Below are 13,756 nucleotides of genomic sequence, written 5' to 3' on the forward strand. Positions count from 1 at the left end.
TATATATAATTGTATAATAGAACCAGCTGAGATGCAGATCCTTACAAAAATATCAATACACCAAGAAAACGCAAAAAAAAAAAAAATACTCGTCACCTACAACGAAATCTCACTTCAGCAGCTGGCAACAGGCAGAAAACAGTGACATTGTGAATCTTGCTTTTTTATGCCATATAGACAAACATGAGATATGAGACAGAAACATATAATCAGGGATGGACAGTTACCAACTCCTGGCAGCACTATGCTGCTATAGGAGTTAAGGTTTGTGAATTAAAGCGAATTTGATGATGCCTCCCTGTAATTAAATGTTTCTATAATTGTCAGTAAATTGAATGTTGATTATAATCTCAAATTTTATTTTTTGTCTAAGTTATAAGCAAAATTTTACTTTTAAAATTTGACTCGAATTTTTCTATTGAAAAAATCTGATTTGAAGTAAATTCTGGAAACTCAAAGCTGAGTCTCTCTGTAACAAGGAAACTACACCTTCACCTATGTATTGCAGTTCAGTTTATAAATTCGGAAAAGCTCCAACTTCTCAACAATGTTTTTGTAAGCTCAATAATGTTAGACGTGACTTGCTCAAAAACATTAACTCTGACTTCCTCCGCGGCCGTGGAACTCTGTTTTGTGTCATAAAACTGATCACACGAATGCTTCACGTGTGGAATACCGTTTGCACACCAAAGGATTACCAGCACCCCGCCCGCTCGGGCAGTCCCGATGTTTAAATTTGGCAACGCAGTGTCGTCAAAAGGGGCGGACACAAATTCCTCAACGGACCAATGGGAAAGTGAGAACGGGGCGATTGACACCCCGGTGACGAAAAACTGCGGGCCAGCTGTCACGGCGCGCGAAAGATCAAAATTTCTATTCGGTGTGCGGGGAACAGGCGGGAGTAAGAGTGGAAGCCGAGCTAAACGCTACTTAAATGCGTTTTAAAGGATTAGAATAGACATCGTCCCGTAGACATCTACTCTTGAGCCTCTTCTGTGGCTGCTGCGATTCGATGAGACGTTGGTTTCTTCCACTTAAGAGCGTGAACTAGCCGGCAGACAAAGATGAGCCTGGTTCTTTCTGAACAACAGGTGAGGAAACGCTCTCGGGGTTACCTCGTTTTGGACATTTACCTGCCGTTAAATTACCTGATATGTTTCTCTCCATTCGTGTTGAATAGTGTGCCAAGGCTGGCAAGGTCTGGAAAATTAGGGATATTTCTGTTATTGTTACCTGTGGCCTGTTAGCATACCGGCTAACTTAGGTTGACTATAGAGTTCGTTAGCCTGTGGAAATGGTGGTGCTTGAAGCGGCCTGGTCGCATTGTCTGACATTTCTACGTGTTCACTTCAAATGCCATATATGCGTAAATTTCTAACTCATACGGGAGTTTCTGGCAGACATGTTAAGGTTTTGTCCCCATTGTTTGGGTCACTGCTAGGCGCTAAGGTCCTTTACCTTTCATTTAACTACGGTACCACACCGACCTCCGGGATTCACATGAACTTTGCACACATTTCCTTCTTTTTCTTTATTTCGAGAAATGCAAATACACACTGAATACCTGACAAGTAGCATGTCGATGGAAGTTACCCTAAGTTACACAGCTAGGTTTTCTAATGTTGGCCAGCTACTACGCTTGAATTTCATGCATCTACTTTTCACAGTGTGCCTTGAGTAGTTATATCTAACAGGAATACTACAAACCTTAGGAAATATAGTGGTGTCTCTGAGTTCAGAAGAAAATATTTGGTTGAATTTGATTTTGTTTTCGTACCCAGGCTGAGGAGCTTCCAGCTGTGGCCCGGACAGCTCCAGAGAGCGATTCAGACAGCGGAATGGGTTCTCCTGCTGAGGAGATGGTGCCAGAAGTGGCTAATAATAGAGACGAGCATACAGGTGATGTTACACAACAATAGATTATTCAACATCAGACACTTTGGGCTGTGAAAATGAAGGCCCAGTTTGAGTCAATGTTAAGGGTGTTAATGGACACTTAAACACAAAGCTTTGAAGCAAGTCAGCAGTCACACTAGTATTTGTATCCCAAATAAATAAAAGATACCGAAGCACTTTACAGCTTTGCTTCAAGATAAATTGTGTAGCTGAATCGCATTTCTTTCAAGGAACCAAATAAACAGGGATGAAAATGAAATAACGATGTCACTCTTTTTTTTTTTAAGAAAAAGTGAGCAATTAAGCAAATTATACAGGAAAACAAAGAGTTCAGTCTAGGCTCAGATTTATGCTTTTTCTGGTTTCTTAATAATGAATTGTTTTCAGATTCTGAGGATGACGAAGACATCACAGCTCACAGAAAGCCTCGCTGTAACGCCATCAGAGATAGTGACAGTGAGGAGGAGGAGGAAGCTGTTCAGTCCAGCGTCTCAATGGCTGAGGCGCTGGTGTTGTCTGCTTCCAGCGGTGATGAGATGGACACTGGAGGGCCAGAAGAGACACAAGACAAAAGGGTGCATAAGAGCAAGAGGATAATCCGTGGGCCGGTGGACAGTGATGACAGTGAGCCGGAGCAAGAGAAATGGAATGAAGAGGAGGAGAACAAGAGAGTGGAAACAGCTCAAGAGAAGAAGAGAGAGAAGAGCCAGAGGCACAGAGAGAAAAAGGAGAAACACAACAAAGTGGTGGAAAAGCTGAAGAAAAAGAGTTTTTCTGAATCGAATGAGGTGAGTGCGTAGTTTAACCTGGAGAGTAGATGGGTTACTTTACAGACAAATGAAACGCTTGAACAAATGTGTGGGAGAAACGCCTGCAGCGAGAGGATCAGGCAGCTCGCTAGTGATGTGTGGAGCATTGACTCAGTTGCATAGTTTGGGTCCACTTGTCTCCTGCAAATCCATTCAAGGTTCTTCTGGGGGATCACGAGTCATCCTTGATGACCGTGCCCCCATTCGCAGGGCCCAAAAAGGGTCGCTTAATGATCACTTGCAGACATCATCATCAGAACGTAGTGGGTTTTCCTTGGTGACATGTGGGACAACAGACCTAAGCCAAATCCTGTGTAAAAGAAAAAGGCCATTTTGCTATGTCAAACTAATCCACCCCCAAATTTATAGATTCTTCTGAAACCCTTCCACCAAGTTTGGGGAAATTCACCTTCTCAGTTTTTATATAATCCTGCTGGCAAACGAAATTAATAGCGCTGATCAAGGAGGATGTGAGGCAGAATTGAGTATGGTAGAAAAACGACTGCAGGCCGTTACGGCTTATATTAATCAGAGACTGATCCGTTCCCAGGATGCTCCTCTTCCTCGGGTTCTGAATGACAGCGGGTGTCTGCTGGGCGACACAGATCTGTTTGACACAGGTCTCGACGAGGAGCAGGAGGAGGAAGAGTCTCTGGATTCCATCCGTGCCGCAATCAAACAGAAGATGAAAAAACATAAGGTAAAATAATGTCTCTTTATAGATGGTATTATTAAATCAATAGGTCTTTTGTTCTGTTGTCTCTTTCGGCCTCTATGTGATCAGTTTCAAATGTTGGTGCAGGAACCTCTCCTGAATGAGGAAGATGAAGATGGACCAGAAAAACCCGCACGTGTGGTATGTACTGTCAGATGCTTTAACATTAATACTGAGCACCCTCATTCAAAGAGAGAAAAAATGGACAACTTCTTGTTATCAGGAGAGAAAAGCTGCACGAGCCAGCAAAGAGGCGATGAGGCAGCTCCACAGTGAGTCTCAGAGGCTCGTCAGAGGTCAGTTTTCTTGACACGCTTTCATTCTTTTATCATTGAAATGTCTTCATGTTTGAAAGGGAGAAGTGTATTGGATTACATCTTCAACTTGTTCTTCTCCCCCTAGAGTCAGAACTTGGCCTTCCCTACCACGTCCCTGAGCCAAAGAGCATTTACGAGTTTTTTAAGAAGAGAGCCAGACCCGAGGGTTCTGCCATGGCACTGTTGAAGTAAACACAAACAACGTCATTAATGCGCTGACTAAAGGTTTTTCAACAGATTCATGTCCATGTATGACCCACAGAAATTAATGAATATATCCTAATCTTCCCGTTAAGATCCACGAGGTATTCAGCCATGATGTTGAAGACGTCGTCAGCGCCACCCCCGCCTCCTGTAAACCCTCCCACTGATCCGCAGCAGCAGCCGTCCACAGAGCCGGACTCCTCTACCTCTCAAAACCCCCCTTGCACTCACCTCCAGCCCTTGCCCGAGCCTGCCGCCACCTCGTCCCCACAGCAGAAGAGCCTCAGCGAGGCTAAAGAAGCTACCGAGCCCTCAGATCCCAACCAGGAATTGGGCCCAATGCTTTATCTCTCGGAGAGTTTGCAGGAGTCTGTCACAACAGATTTTGGACTTAAACCTGTGTCTACCTCTGGACAAGAATCTTCTGCTGCCCCCCAGGATCAGAACCAAACTGAGGCCTTGTCTGGTTCTGAAGCCCAGCAAGAACAGGTTGACTCCGAAGATTTATTTGAACCTCGAGCCACCCAGCCTGGGAGCACTGATCCAGCTGCAGCAGAGCCCTCAGTGCAGCAACCCACCAAGCCCAAGAAGGACAAACTGGCAAGACTGAAGGAGCTCGGATTGAACCCCCCACCCGTCATTAAACTCTGTGCTAATGACGGAGCTTTTGTTCAGCTGGAGCCTGAACAGCTCCACCCGGGTAAGTCATGACGCTTATTTAGAGTTACTCCGTGAAGCCCCCTGCCACCGCGCTGTCTTTTTAAAGGAATTTTTTTTATCCTTTTTCCTCCATCAGGTGTTGAGGCCCTGAAGGAACGTTACCTTCGCCACATCCAAGCACCCGCTCGTCCCCAAGGAGAACGTACAATGCAGCTCAACATCATCCGCAAAGACACCACATCATCTGGCCAGGAAGAGCTGCACTCTGAGTCAGTCACTGTCACTGTTAAAGAGGGTGCAGAGGAACCAGTGGTCACCAAACCAGGTATGGTTTTCATCTGGTCGGGTTATATTGATAAGAGTGTTTTAGGATTGGGGATTTTCTTCTTTTTCATTTCACACCGCTTGTCCTATTCATGTAGGTGAGCGATTGTTGACTCTGAAGCAACGACTGCAGCTCGCCATGGCCCAGCGGAGAAAAGAGGAGAGGGCACGCAAGGCAGAGCTGAATCGTCTTGACAATGAAGACTGTGGAGAGGAAGAGGAGGAGGAAGAAATGACAGACGAGTCTGATGAAGAAGTATGTTTTTTTTTTTTTTTTTTTTTTAATATTACATTCACAATGTTATATTTGCCCCATAGTATTTTCATCCCCTCTGCTCTTCTTTGTCTCAGGATGTAGATGACTTATTGGGTGGAGATGATGGTGAAGATGAGGAGGAGGAGGAAGGTAGTGTGGTCCAGAGTGTCAGGAGTCCATCTTCTGTGGTACTGAACGGACCATCGCTAACCCCTGACCTCGTTAACACAGACGGAACCCTCCTGCTGTTCCCCGGCAACTCCTGCTCTCGCACCGGGTAAACAGATCTCAGCAAAATATCACTCTGCAGATGAAGACCTTGTGTGTCTGTGCATATCTGCATGTTCAGATCTGTTTGTATGTATTGTGTGTTTATCGAGTAAGTGAAGCTTCATATGAGTTCTTTGTTTTTCAGTGATAGTGGAAGGAGGTCTGGTCCTTCTGGACAAGATAGCAGTAATAAGATGGGTAAGTTCACTCCCAGAACCAACGCGTAATTAAAATGTGCTGTTGTCTTGTGTATTTGACCAAAACTAACTAACATAGTGACAGTAGTTCCCATTCTGACAGCACATAAAAGAGTTCTCTCCATATTATATCCTTTTCTCCAGAAGAGGACGACTCCCTGTCCCTGGTGAAGGACAACAGCCACAATAGCAGCTTTGAGCTGGCGGGCTCCATGATCACCTCCTACCAACCTGTCAATCATCAGCGTGCAGGAAGAGGCGTCTCCAGCTCCGCCATGTTCCGCTCCCCTTCCCCCTGCCTCTTCAGGCCCAGCTTCCTCGGCTCTGCTTCAAAGGTGAGAGCTCATATTCAATCTCTCTGTTTGATCGTGAAAACTCCATCAAAGAGGTTGGGATTTGACTGTGTGCTGTGTGTATTTGTTGATATAATGAAGGGCTTTAACAGTAAAATAGTTTCAGTAATGTCTCCTCTCCGTCCAACAGAGCTCAGGCAAACTCTCCGAGCCTTCTCTCTGCCTCCCAGTTGAAGACTCCCAAGATTTGTATGCACCTACGTCCCCAGGTGCAGACTCTGGGCCCTTGGGTGGAGCAGCAACCGGCCCCAGTCTAGGAGGAGATTCTCAAGGTCGCTTTTCCCTGGAGGATGATGCCCATTCGCAGTTACTCGATGCAGATGGCTTCCTTAACGTGGGGCCCCGCCCCGGTGTGCCCCGCTCCCACAAGAGACAACTCGTCCTGGACAGCCTGGATGAAAATGCGATGGATGCCAACATGGGGGAACTTTTAGGCTTGTGTTCAGGGAGTTTTGGGACAATGGAAGGAAGCTCCAGTGGAGGAACAGCAGGAGATGCCAGGATAACGCAGGTGGACGAGCTGCTTGGACTGTGCTCGGGGGCGTTTCCACCCACGCAGACCGAAGAGGAGCAGGCGGGAACTGAGAAGTCTAAGGAGGAGGATCAGGATGAGGATACTGACAATACCATGGATCAGCTTTTAGGGCTGTGTTCTGGCAAATTCCCCAGTCCAGGTAGAGGAGTGTGTGCCAAATTATTTATTTGAATAAATTATGTGTTTATTTTTGTATAGTTTCTGTGCTGTCAGCATGTGCTTTAAATATCCTTCACAATGTTAATATTTGACATCTTTATCTGACAATTTTAGGTCCTGCACATAAAGCCTCACCAGCACAAGACCGGTAACGTACAAATACCTGATGCAGTCTTTCATTTCCCATTGTTGTTAAAGTTGATCACATTTTGTAATTCTGTCAAATTAGTAATCCTATGAACAAATTTCCCCCCTTTACTCAAAACCCCAGTTCCATTTTTGACAATAGGATGAATCGTGGAGATTTTCATTGTGATTTCTCTCTCTGAAGTAAAACGAAACCAGAAGAAAAAGAGGAGGAAGAAGGGGAGGAGGAGGAGGACTGTGAGTTCCGCCTGTTGTCAGATGTGGTAAGTAAATATGTGCAGGGAACAAACTCCATCATCTCTGTTGTGTTTTGGTGGGAATAACAAACCCAGTCACTTGTGGCTTTACAGGAGGATGACGAGGATGACGCAGAAGCTGGTGAAGAGGAGGATGATGATGTCGACGAGGAGAACAATGAAGGAGAGGAGGAAGACGACGAAAGGGAAGAGGAAGACAATGAGATAGAAGAGGAGGAGATGAACAGTGTGTTTGCACCCGGACTGGAAAGAAAGAAAAAGAAGAAAATGTAAGTGATGATGGATCAAATCAACCTTTTTCATGTAGCAGATATGACAATGAACACAATAACTGACAACTGCTGCTACTTACGTTATTAGTCACGTGTGACTTCCGGTGCTGAATCCACCGTCTAGCCAGCAGCACAAGTCTGACTCTCCTCCCGTTCACAGGCGTTTGACCGACTACTTGGACTCAGAGGCCGAGTTGTCCGGCAGTGACCTGGGTAGCGACGATGAAGATGGTGACAGAGGGAGCGAGTATGAGGAAGAAGAGCTCCTTGAAGATCTTCCCTCCGATGAAGAGCTGCAGGATCAGGTTAACAAGATCCACATGTGAGTGGTAGATGGGTTCTCACCATCCTCTGAGCAAGTCTGTTCAGCATTGCCATGATACTCTCAACTATAACAATGTGTTTTATTACAAGTACGGGCTGATTCCGTGGAGAAGAGCTACTTCTTCTACTGTTTGATTTTTAATAACAACCTGTTGCAGCAATAAACAAAGACAACGCTTTTAATACCCATCTTTGCTCTTAAAGGAAGCAGGTATTGGACGACGACAAGCGGCGTCTGAGGCTCTACCAGGAGCGCTACTTAGCGGATGGAGATCTGCACTCTGATGGCCCGGGACGTGCTCGCCACTTCCGCTGGAAAAACATCGGCAAGTTCACCCTTTAAAAATATATTTTAGGGGAAATTGTACAATTTTGTTGGATAATGTTTTAGTTGTTTTGCATTTTTCTCAGTCAGTTTCAGAATGTAGATTTTATGATGTTGTTTGTTTTTTGATGAATACACAAATCTCCTTTTTCTATGAAATTAATCTTTTTCTCATGTTATAATACCATGAGAATATTGGCAAGAAATTATCTGAAATCGAGCAAGAAACTGTTAAAAAAAAACGAACAAAATGACCCACACATGAGAAAATTATGAGAACATGCACAACAATATTTTTAATGATGGGGAAAAAATGTTTATTTAGTGGTCCGTGTCAAAAACTTTCCACAAACATTTAAACAATAATGAGAGTAAATTATTCCCCACTTGTCTGCAGACCCTCAAGGACCCATAGGGGTTCCTGGACCACTGAAGACTTGGATGAGAAATTATTTTTCATAAGTTTCTGGAGGCTCAGTGATGAATGTAAAATATTTCACCAAGCCAGAAACATCTGAGATTCATTGATATTGTATTTTTTCATATATATTTGTAACGTGACGTTGACAAGCCATCAAATATTCAAATTCAATTTCAAAATCTGTAAAGATGTCTTTGGAACCGATCACTCATGGAGAGCTTCCTTGTCATCCTCCCTCCAGATGCTGGTTTCAACATGGATATGACAGGAGCTGAGGAAGAGGAGGAAGATGAAGACATGGACCAGACTGAGGTCCAGAGGAAGAAGGAGAGATTGGAAAGAGAACAGTGGCTCAGGGAACAGGTAGATGAAACGTGAAGAACCCAGAGAGCTGAGTTAAGCCCCCCCCACCCCTCTGATATGTTATTTTTACTCTTCACAGTCAGAACAGAAGGCCAAGAAGGGGGATGATTTGGATGATGATGATGATAAGATTGGAGAGGAAGACAGCCGGTTTATGAAGCTGGCCAAGAAAGTGACTGCCAAGACTCTACAGAGGAAAGGTTGGTTTGATAGGAGGCCACACAAGAAATCCCATGACCCATAAACCCTCCCAGGCAAATTTACAATCAAGCAAACAGTACACTGGAGCCCCGTTTGGTAACTTCAGTTATAAATAAAATAGATTGTACATTTAAAAGTCAAGTTTTCAGTTTTGCTCATATGCAAATGTTGAGAGGGTTAGAGATTCGAGAGGTGATCGCACCTTTTGAAAGAAATTTTGCGCTCTTTGATCACCTGATGTGCTTTAACAAACACACACACACACACACACACAAAACACAAAGCTTGCACCAAACATGGCACATGTCCCAGAAAACTCAGCATAACCAGCCACAGACGGGAAACTGCTGTCAACCTTCATCTCCCAAGTTGCTCCGGCGTTCATTTCCCAGCAGTTGTGGCATTTGTGTGATTCTGGGAAAAAGAAAACCCTCAGATCTTATCGAATCAAATTAAACGCTACAGTATTTAACTATTTGACAGCTTTAATGCACAGCCTCGAAGTAGATTAATAATAATAATAATAATAATGATGATTACAGAAAAGATTTCTGAATTATCAAAATTCTGAGACAAATGTTCTTGAACATTCTTGAATCTTAAACAGCACACATGTATTTTACACAAGCAAGAAAGCACATGAAGAAATTAATTTTTTTTTTGAACAAAAAACATTTTGGATGGAAAAAATATCTTGTTTTCATGGAAATAGACAGTTGTTTCCTCTGTGCTTAATGTGTCTCCAAACACATACAAGCACGCGTGAAGAAACTTCTGAAACGTTTTATGGTATCAGAAATATTGAGGCTTATCGCACTTCTTCCCGATCTTTAATGCAGAGCTCCCAACGGCTCCGCAACCAGAAAAGATGACAGCCCTCAACCCCTTCCAGAGACCCTCAAAACCTATACAGGCATGTATGCAGTTGAGCTGCCGTCTGATTGCTTTTTCCAGAGAGGAGATGTTTGTCTGCACTAGAGAAAAGAAATACTTTGTATTTACATCCGAACCACCAGAAACTGTCGTGGTGAGAGTGATGGTGCGGGATGACAGGCGTGACTGAATACGTTTAACAAAGAGTTCCTAATAATCTCTGATGTGAACAATGACAGACGCGTGTTTGACTTCCTGCAGGCGCGAAGAGGCTCGCTGCTGAGTCAGCCCCCCTCCGTCCTGCAGAAGCTGGCCTCCATATCGGGGGGGAATCCTCTGGCACCCAGAAACAGCCGCGGCTTCCTGTTTCAAACGTTGTCTCCTGAGAAGGACGTCTCCTCAGACGCTCCTCGGAAGCCGGTGAGTGAAAGCAGTGGTGTTGAGTGAATGGCATCCCGTAGGTGCAGATGTCAACGCCGATAGTCAGACCTCGACAGCCGCCTCGATTTGTTCACCACGGAGGAACAAGCAGGTTTAAGAAGGGGAAAAAAAGAAACAAATACAAAAGGTATTCAGAGCCGCATGGCTGGAAGCTCAGATGTGAGCTAAAATCACTCACCTTCCTGAAATGACTACCAACATGAAAGCAATGTCCAAGGCCACTGGAACCATGTGCTTTTAAAAATCTTTTACTTAATAGAATGCAGGTCTTATCGGCTTGAATGGTGGAGTGAAGAGGAACTGGGTCGATTACAGCCACAAGTTGTACCTTTCTAGATCTCCAAAGCCTGTCTCTTCATGACTCTGGCGGGACTTGGTAGGGCCTCATTAGTGAAATGATCTTGTGTGCAAATTGGCTCTTACACTTGGGATTTATTTTTTAACCGACAGTTTAGTCTAGCAGGCAGGAAGCTAATTCCTTTCTCCTGACATCTTTTGTGTTCCTCCTGTCACATTCTATTACCCAGGATTTCAGAGAGATGCACAATAGATGTCAGGAGCAAGGACTTACAAATGCAGGTCAGGCTCGCTTCCTGCCTGTAAGACTAAAATGAGGGTTAAAGAGAGTTTCAAGAATGAAATTAGGAAATGGGGGCCCATTCCTCTCAGATAAACATAAAACATGTGTTTGGAAAAAAAGTGACTGGTGTAGTTGTAAAATTGTGCCACTAGGTGGAGCTAAAGCCCACAACGAACAAATTCAGTCCTGTTAACAGGCAATGTGTTGCTCAAGATGTGAACGTGAGCGCTACATGTCAACAGCTGCACATTTACCAAGGTAACGTCTTCTTCAAGAAGAGCCTCTGTGATGAGTGCAGACTTTGGATGTGTGTGATCCTCAGACGATGAAGAAGAGGAGCCACGAGGAGGCCATGAACCCAGCAGCCAAGAGGGTCTGCAAGGAGAACACGACTACGGGACAGACGAAAGGCCTCCAGAGAAGCATTTTCAACTTCCTAAATCACTGACTGAACATCCACTGACGGGATCCTTGAGATGTGATTCTGTCCGTTCCGCTTGCACCATCAGAGATGACCACCTGTCTCCAGTCACTCCTGATCTGGACATCGCGTTTTATTTGTCCATTTAAAAATGTTTTATCTTGTAAATAGGATTCATTTGGATTTAAATGGTTAGGATTTTTTTTGTATAAGGATTTTAAATGTATTTCTTTTACATTGTAAATAAAAGTGTATTTTAAGACGCTCCTGTAATTGGATTTGTTCTCAAACGGGATGCAGTGTGCGGATGTGTGGCAGGTGTGTGTTTATTTGACTTTTAACTGTTAACCCACAGTCTTCCCGCCACATGCTGTATTTCCGTTCTTTTGTTCCAATCTTGTGGAAACTAGTTGTTTCACTGCTAATTCTGCTATGAACGGACTCGAGTGAACATGTATGTAATCACTTCTTGACAGCAGAGGGCGCTGCTGCTCAGCTAAACTACATCATGCTACTCTGAGCTAACACTCAGTTAGCAGTTAAGCTAAATATGGAATAATAATAGTATTCATATGTCCTGAAGGTCAGTGTTGGGATGCTTGGCTGTTAAGCACTAAATGTTTAAACATGAATGTATCTAAACATTCAAAAAAAAAAACCTCCTGTTCAGTGACACCATGCTTTAACATCAGAGCTTATTTTGAATGCTTTCTTGTGAAGATGAAAGCACAATTTATTGTCACTGGAATTCTGTTATGCCTTTGCCTCCGTGAACTATTAGAGCATTTTGCTAATGTCAAGCTTGCTGAAAGTAGTTGCACACTGAAGAAATGGGGCCGTCAACAAAGCGCAGGTTAAAACAAATTGGTTGCGCGATACAGAGTGAAAAGTATTCTGCAATTCTCGTCGCTCTTTTGAAGGGTTGCATTATGTATTAGTTGTTAAAAATGTCTCTAAAGGTGTACAAGTATCAGAGATATTCTTTACGTGTGTATGCGTTAATATGGGTTTTAACTAAGCTAATGCTTTACATTTATAATGATTGATTAATCCTTAGTTAGCTGTAATCTAATGTGTCTAGTAATAATTTAGTAATGATCATGTTAACTCTGGGATTACTGATGTTAGGGTTATTTAAGGAACAATTTCCTCGCTTTACAATGAGGGTCTACAGCATGTTTAGAGCGTTAATAAATGGTTCGTTATGCTTAAGTAATGCTTATTCAGCGCTCTTGTATAATTTAAGCATTAAACAACCGTCATTAATGCACCCTTATAGTAAAGTATTACAGAATCTTTTTATTCTTTTCTTTAAAAAAAAAAAAAAAAAAAAAGCATCCTGACACAAAAAGCCCCTTTCATTCGCCTTGTTCAGCTTGTTTCCTTCCATTTCCAAACTACAAAATCTTTCTATTTTCTGCTCCCAGGACAGTCACAACTTTGTGGAGAGGTGATCTCCACAAACATTTGTTTGTCAGGCCTCTTGTCGTTCCCCAGGAGACGACACCGCAGGCTTGAAGAGGGATGGCGTTAAATGTCTTCCTAAAGGTTCCTGCAAGGTGTTTTGGTGATCAGAAGGCACAATTCTAGCAGAGCGGTGTAGATTTTTGTGTTAATCCACCTCATGCATGCTTCCCCCACCTTCCACCTGCCCTTGATTGAAAATCTCCACTTTTTACAGGCTCTTGTTCAACTCGCTTTCAAGCATAATCGCAGTTTTAGAGCTAATGATTTGGTAAGTAGCTAATAATAGGCCGGAGTTACAGAGCGAGGAGCCCTTTCATCTCTCTCCATCTCATTAGCAACCACGGTGATTAGGAGGAGGTCCTGGGGTTAGGATGGGACACAGGAGGCCCCATTACACATCATTAGGGGCCAATGCCAGGAGGGTCTGGAATGAACCCCGTGGAGGGGCCTGTTCAGAGCCAGCTGCTGAATCCTGCTGTCGTTTATTTTTACCTGGCTAAACTTTCTATTTCCACCTGTTGTGTTTGTCAGAAGTCCCGTAAAATATCTAAAGGAGCTTAAGGACAAAAGGGTATTTTGGCATGAGCTGCTCGTATCATTATTATCGTGCTATTATTATGCAATTAATGGAGCTAAACATGATTCCAGATCCTAAGGGTCTGTTTGCGGGGTCAGTAAATCAGATCTAATTAGATTTGTTAATGTCTTGAGAGCAATTCGGCTTTTGCTATTTATTCCTTAATTATTTTTCCTCCGCTTTGTCCTCGCTCATCCTCAACATCAACACCACACGCGCTCGTCCTCAACTCACAACTTCATTTAAACCCCACCACCACGACCACCCCCCCCCCCGCCCTTTGCCCTGAGAGGGAATTACGAGGTCAATGCAGTAGAGCTAAAAACCCCTGAACTCCCAATTCACACCAGACTTAAAAAAGGAGGAAGGTTACACGTTTTGGCATCAATGCC

The 13,756-nt window shown here is 43.7% G+C and overlaps 1 protein-coding gene across 1 annotated transcript; it reads left to right on the forward strand.

Annotated features, from left to right (window-relative positions):
* The first annotated feature begins 808 nt into the window (after nt 1–808).
* clspn (claspin) lies at nt 809–11,600 on the forward strand. The gene is made up of 24 exons (XM_086194054.1): nt 809–1,091; nt 1,782–1,899; nt 2,284–2,684; nt 3,256–3,405; nt 3,508–3,561; nt 3,644–3,716; nt 3,823–3,925; nt 4,034–4,641; nt 4,738–4,926; nt 5,024–5,181; nt 5,277–5,458; nt 5,597–5,649; nt 5,793–5,983; nt 6,132–6,675; nt 6,810–6,843; nt 7,027–7,105; nt 7,193–7,368; nt 7,532–7,693; nt 7,900–8,021; nt 8,683–8,804; nt 8,884–9,004; nt 9,845–9,918; nt 10,140–10,298; nt 11,222–11,600. Exons 1-24 carry the CDS (start codon nt 1,065–1,067, stop codon nt 11,345–11,347), a joined length of 4,026 nt encoding a protein of 1,341 aa, XP_086050180.1. The 5' UTR covers nt 809–1,064; the 3' UTR covers nt 11,348–11,600.
* The last annotated feature ends 2,156 nt before the right edge of the window (nt 11,601–13,756 follow it).

Source organism: Aulostomus chinensis, chromosome 22, assembly GCF_037954235.1.
Source record: "Aulostomus chinensis isolate RoL2024-O1b breed Wild chromosome 22, RoL_Achi_v1.0, whole genome shotgun sequence".
Taxonomy (NCBI): Eukaryota; Metazoa; Chordata; class Actinopteri; order Syngnathiformes; family Aulostomidae; genus Aulostomus; species Aulostomus chinensis.

What these genes read in the sequence shown, in the direction of transcription:
- clspn (XM_086194054.1), top strand. Translation starts at nt 1,065, where the DNA reads ATGAGCCTGGTTCTTTCTGAACAACAG. An exon ending in CAGACGAGTCTGATGAAGAA is followed by an intron (nt 5,182 to 5,276) that starts GTATGTTTTTTT and finishes TCTTTGTCTCAG; the next exon opens with GATGTAGATGACTTATTGGG. An exon ending in CAAGACTCTACAGAGGAAAG is followed by an intron (nt 9,005 to 9,844) that starts GTTGGTTTGATA and finishes TCTTTAATGCAG; the next exon opens with AGCTCCCAACGGCTCCGCAA.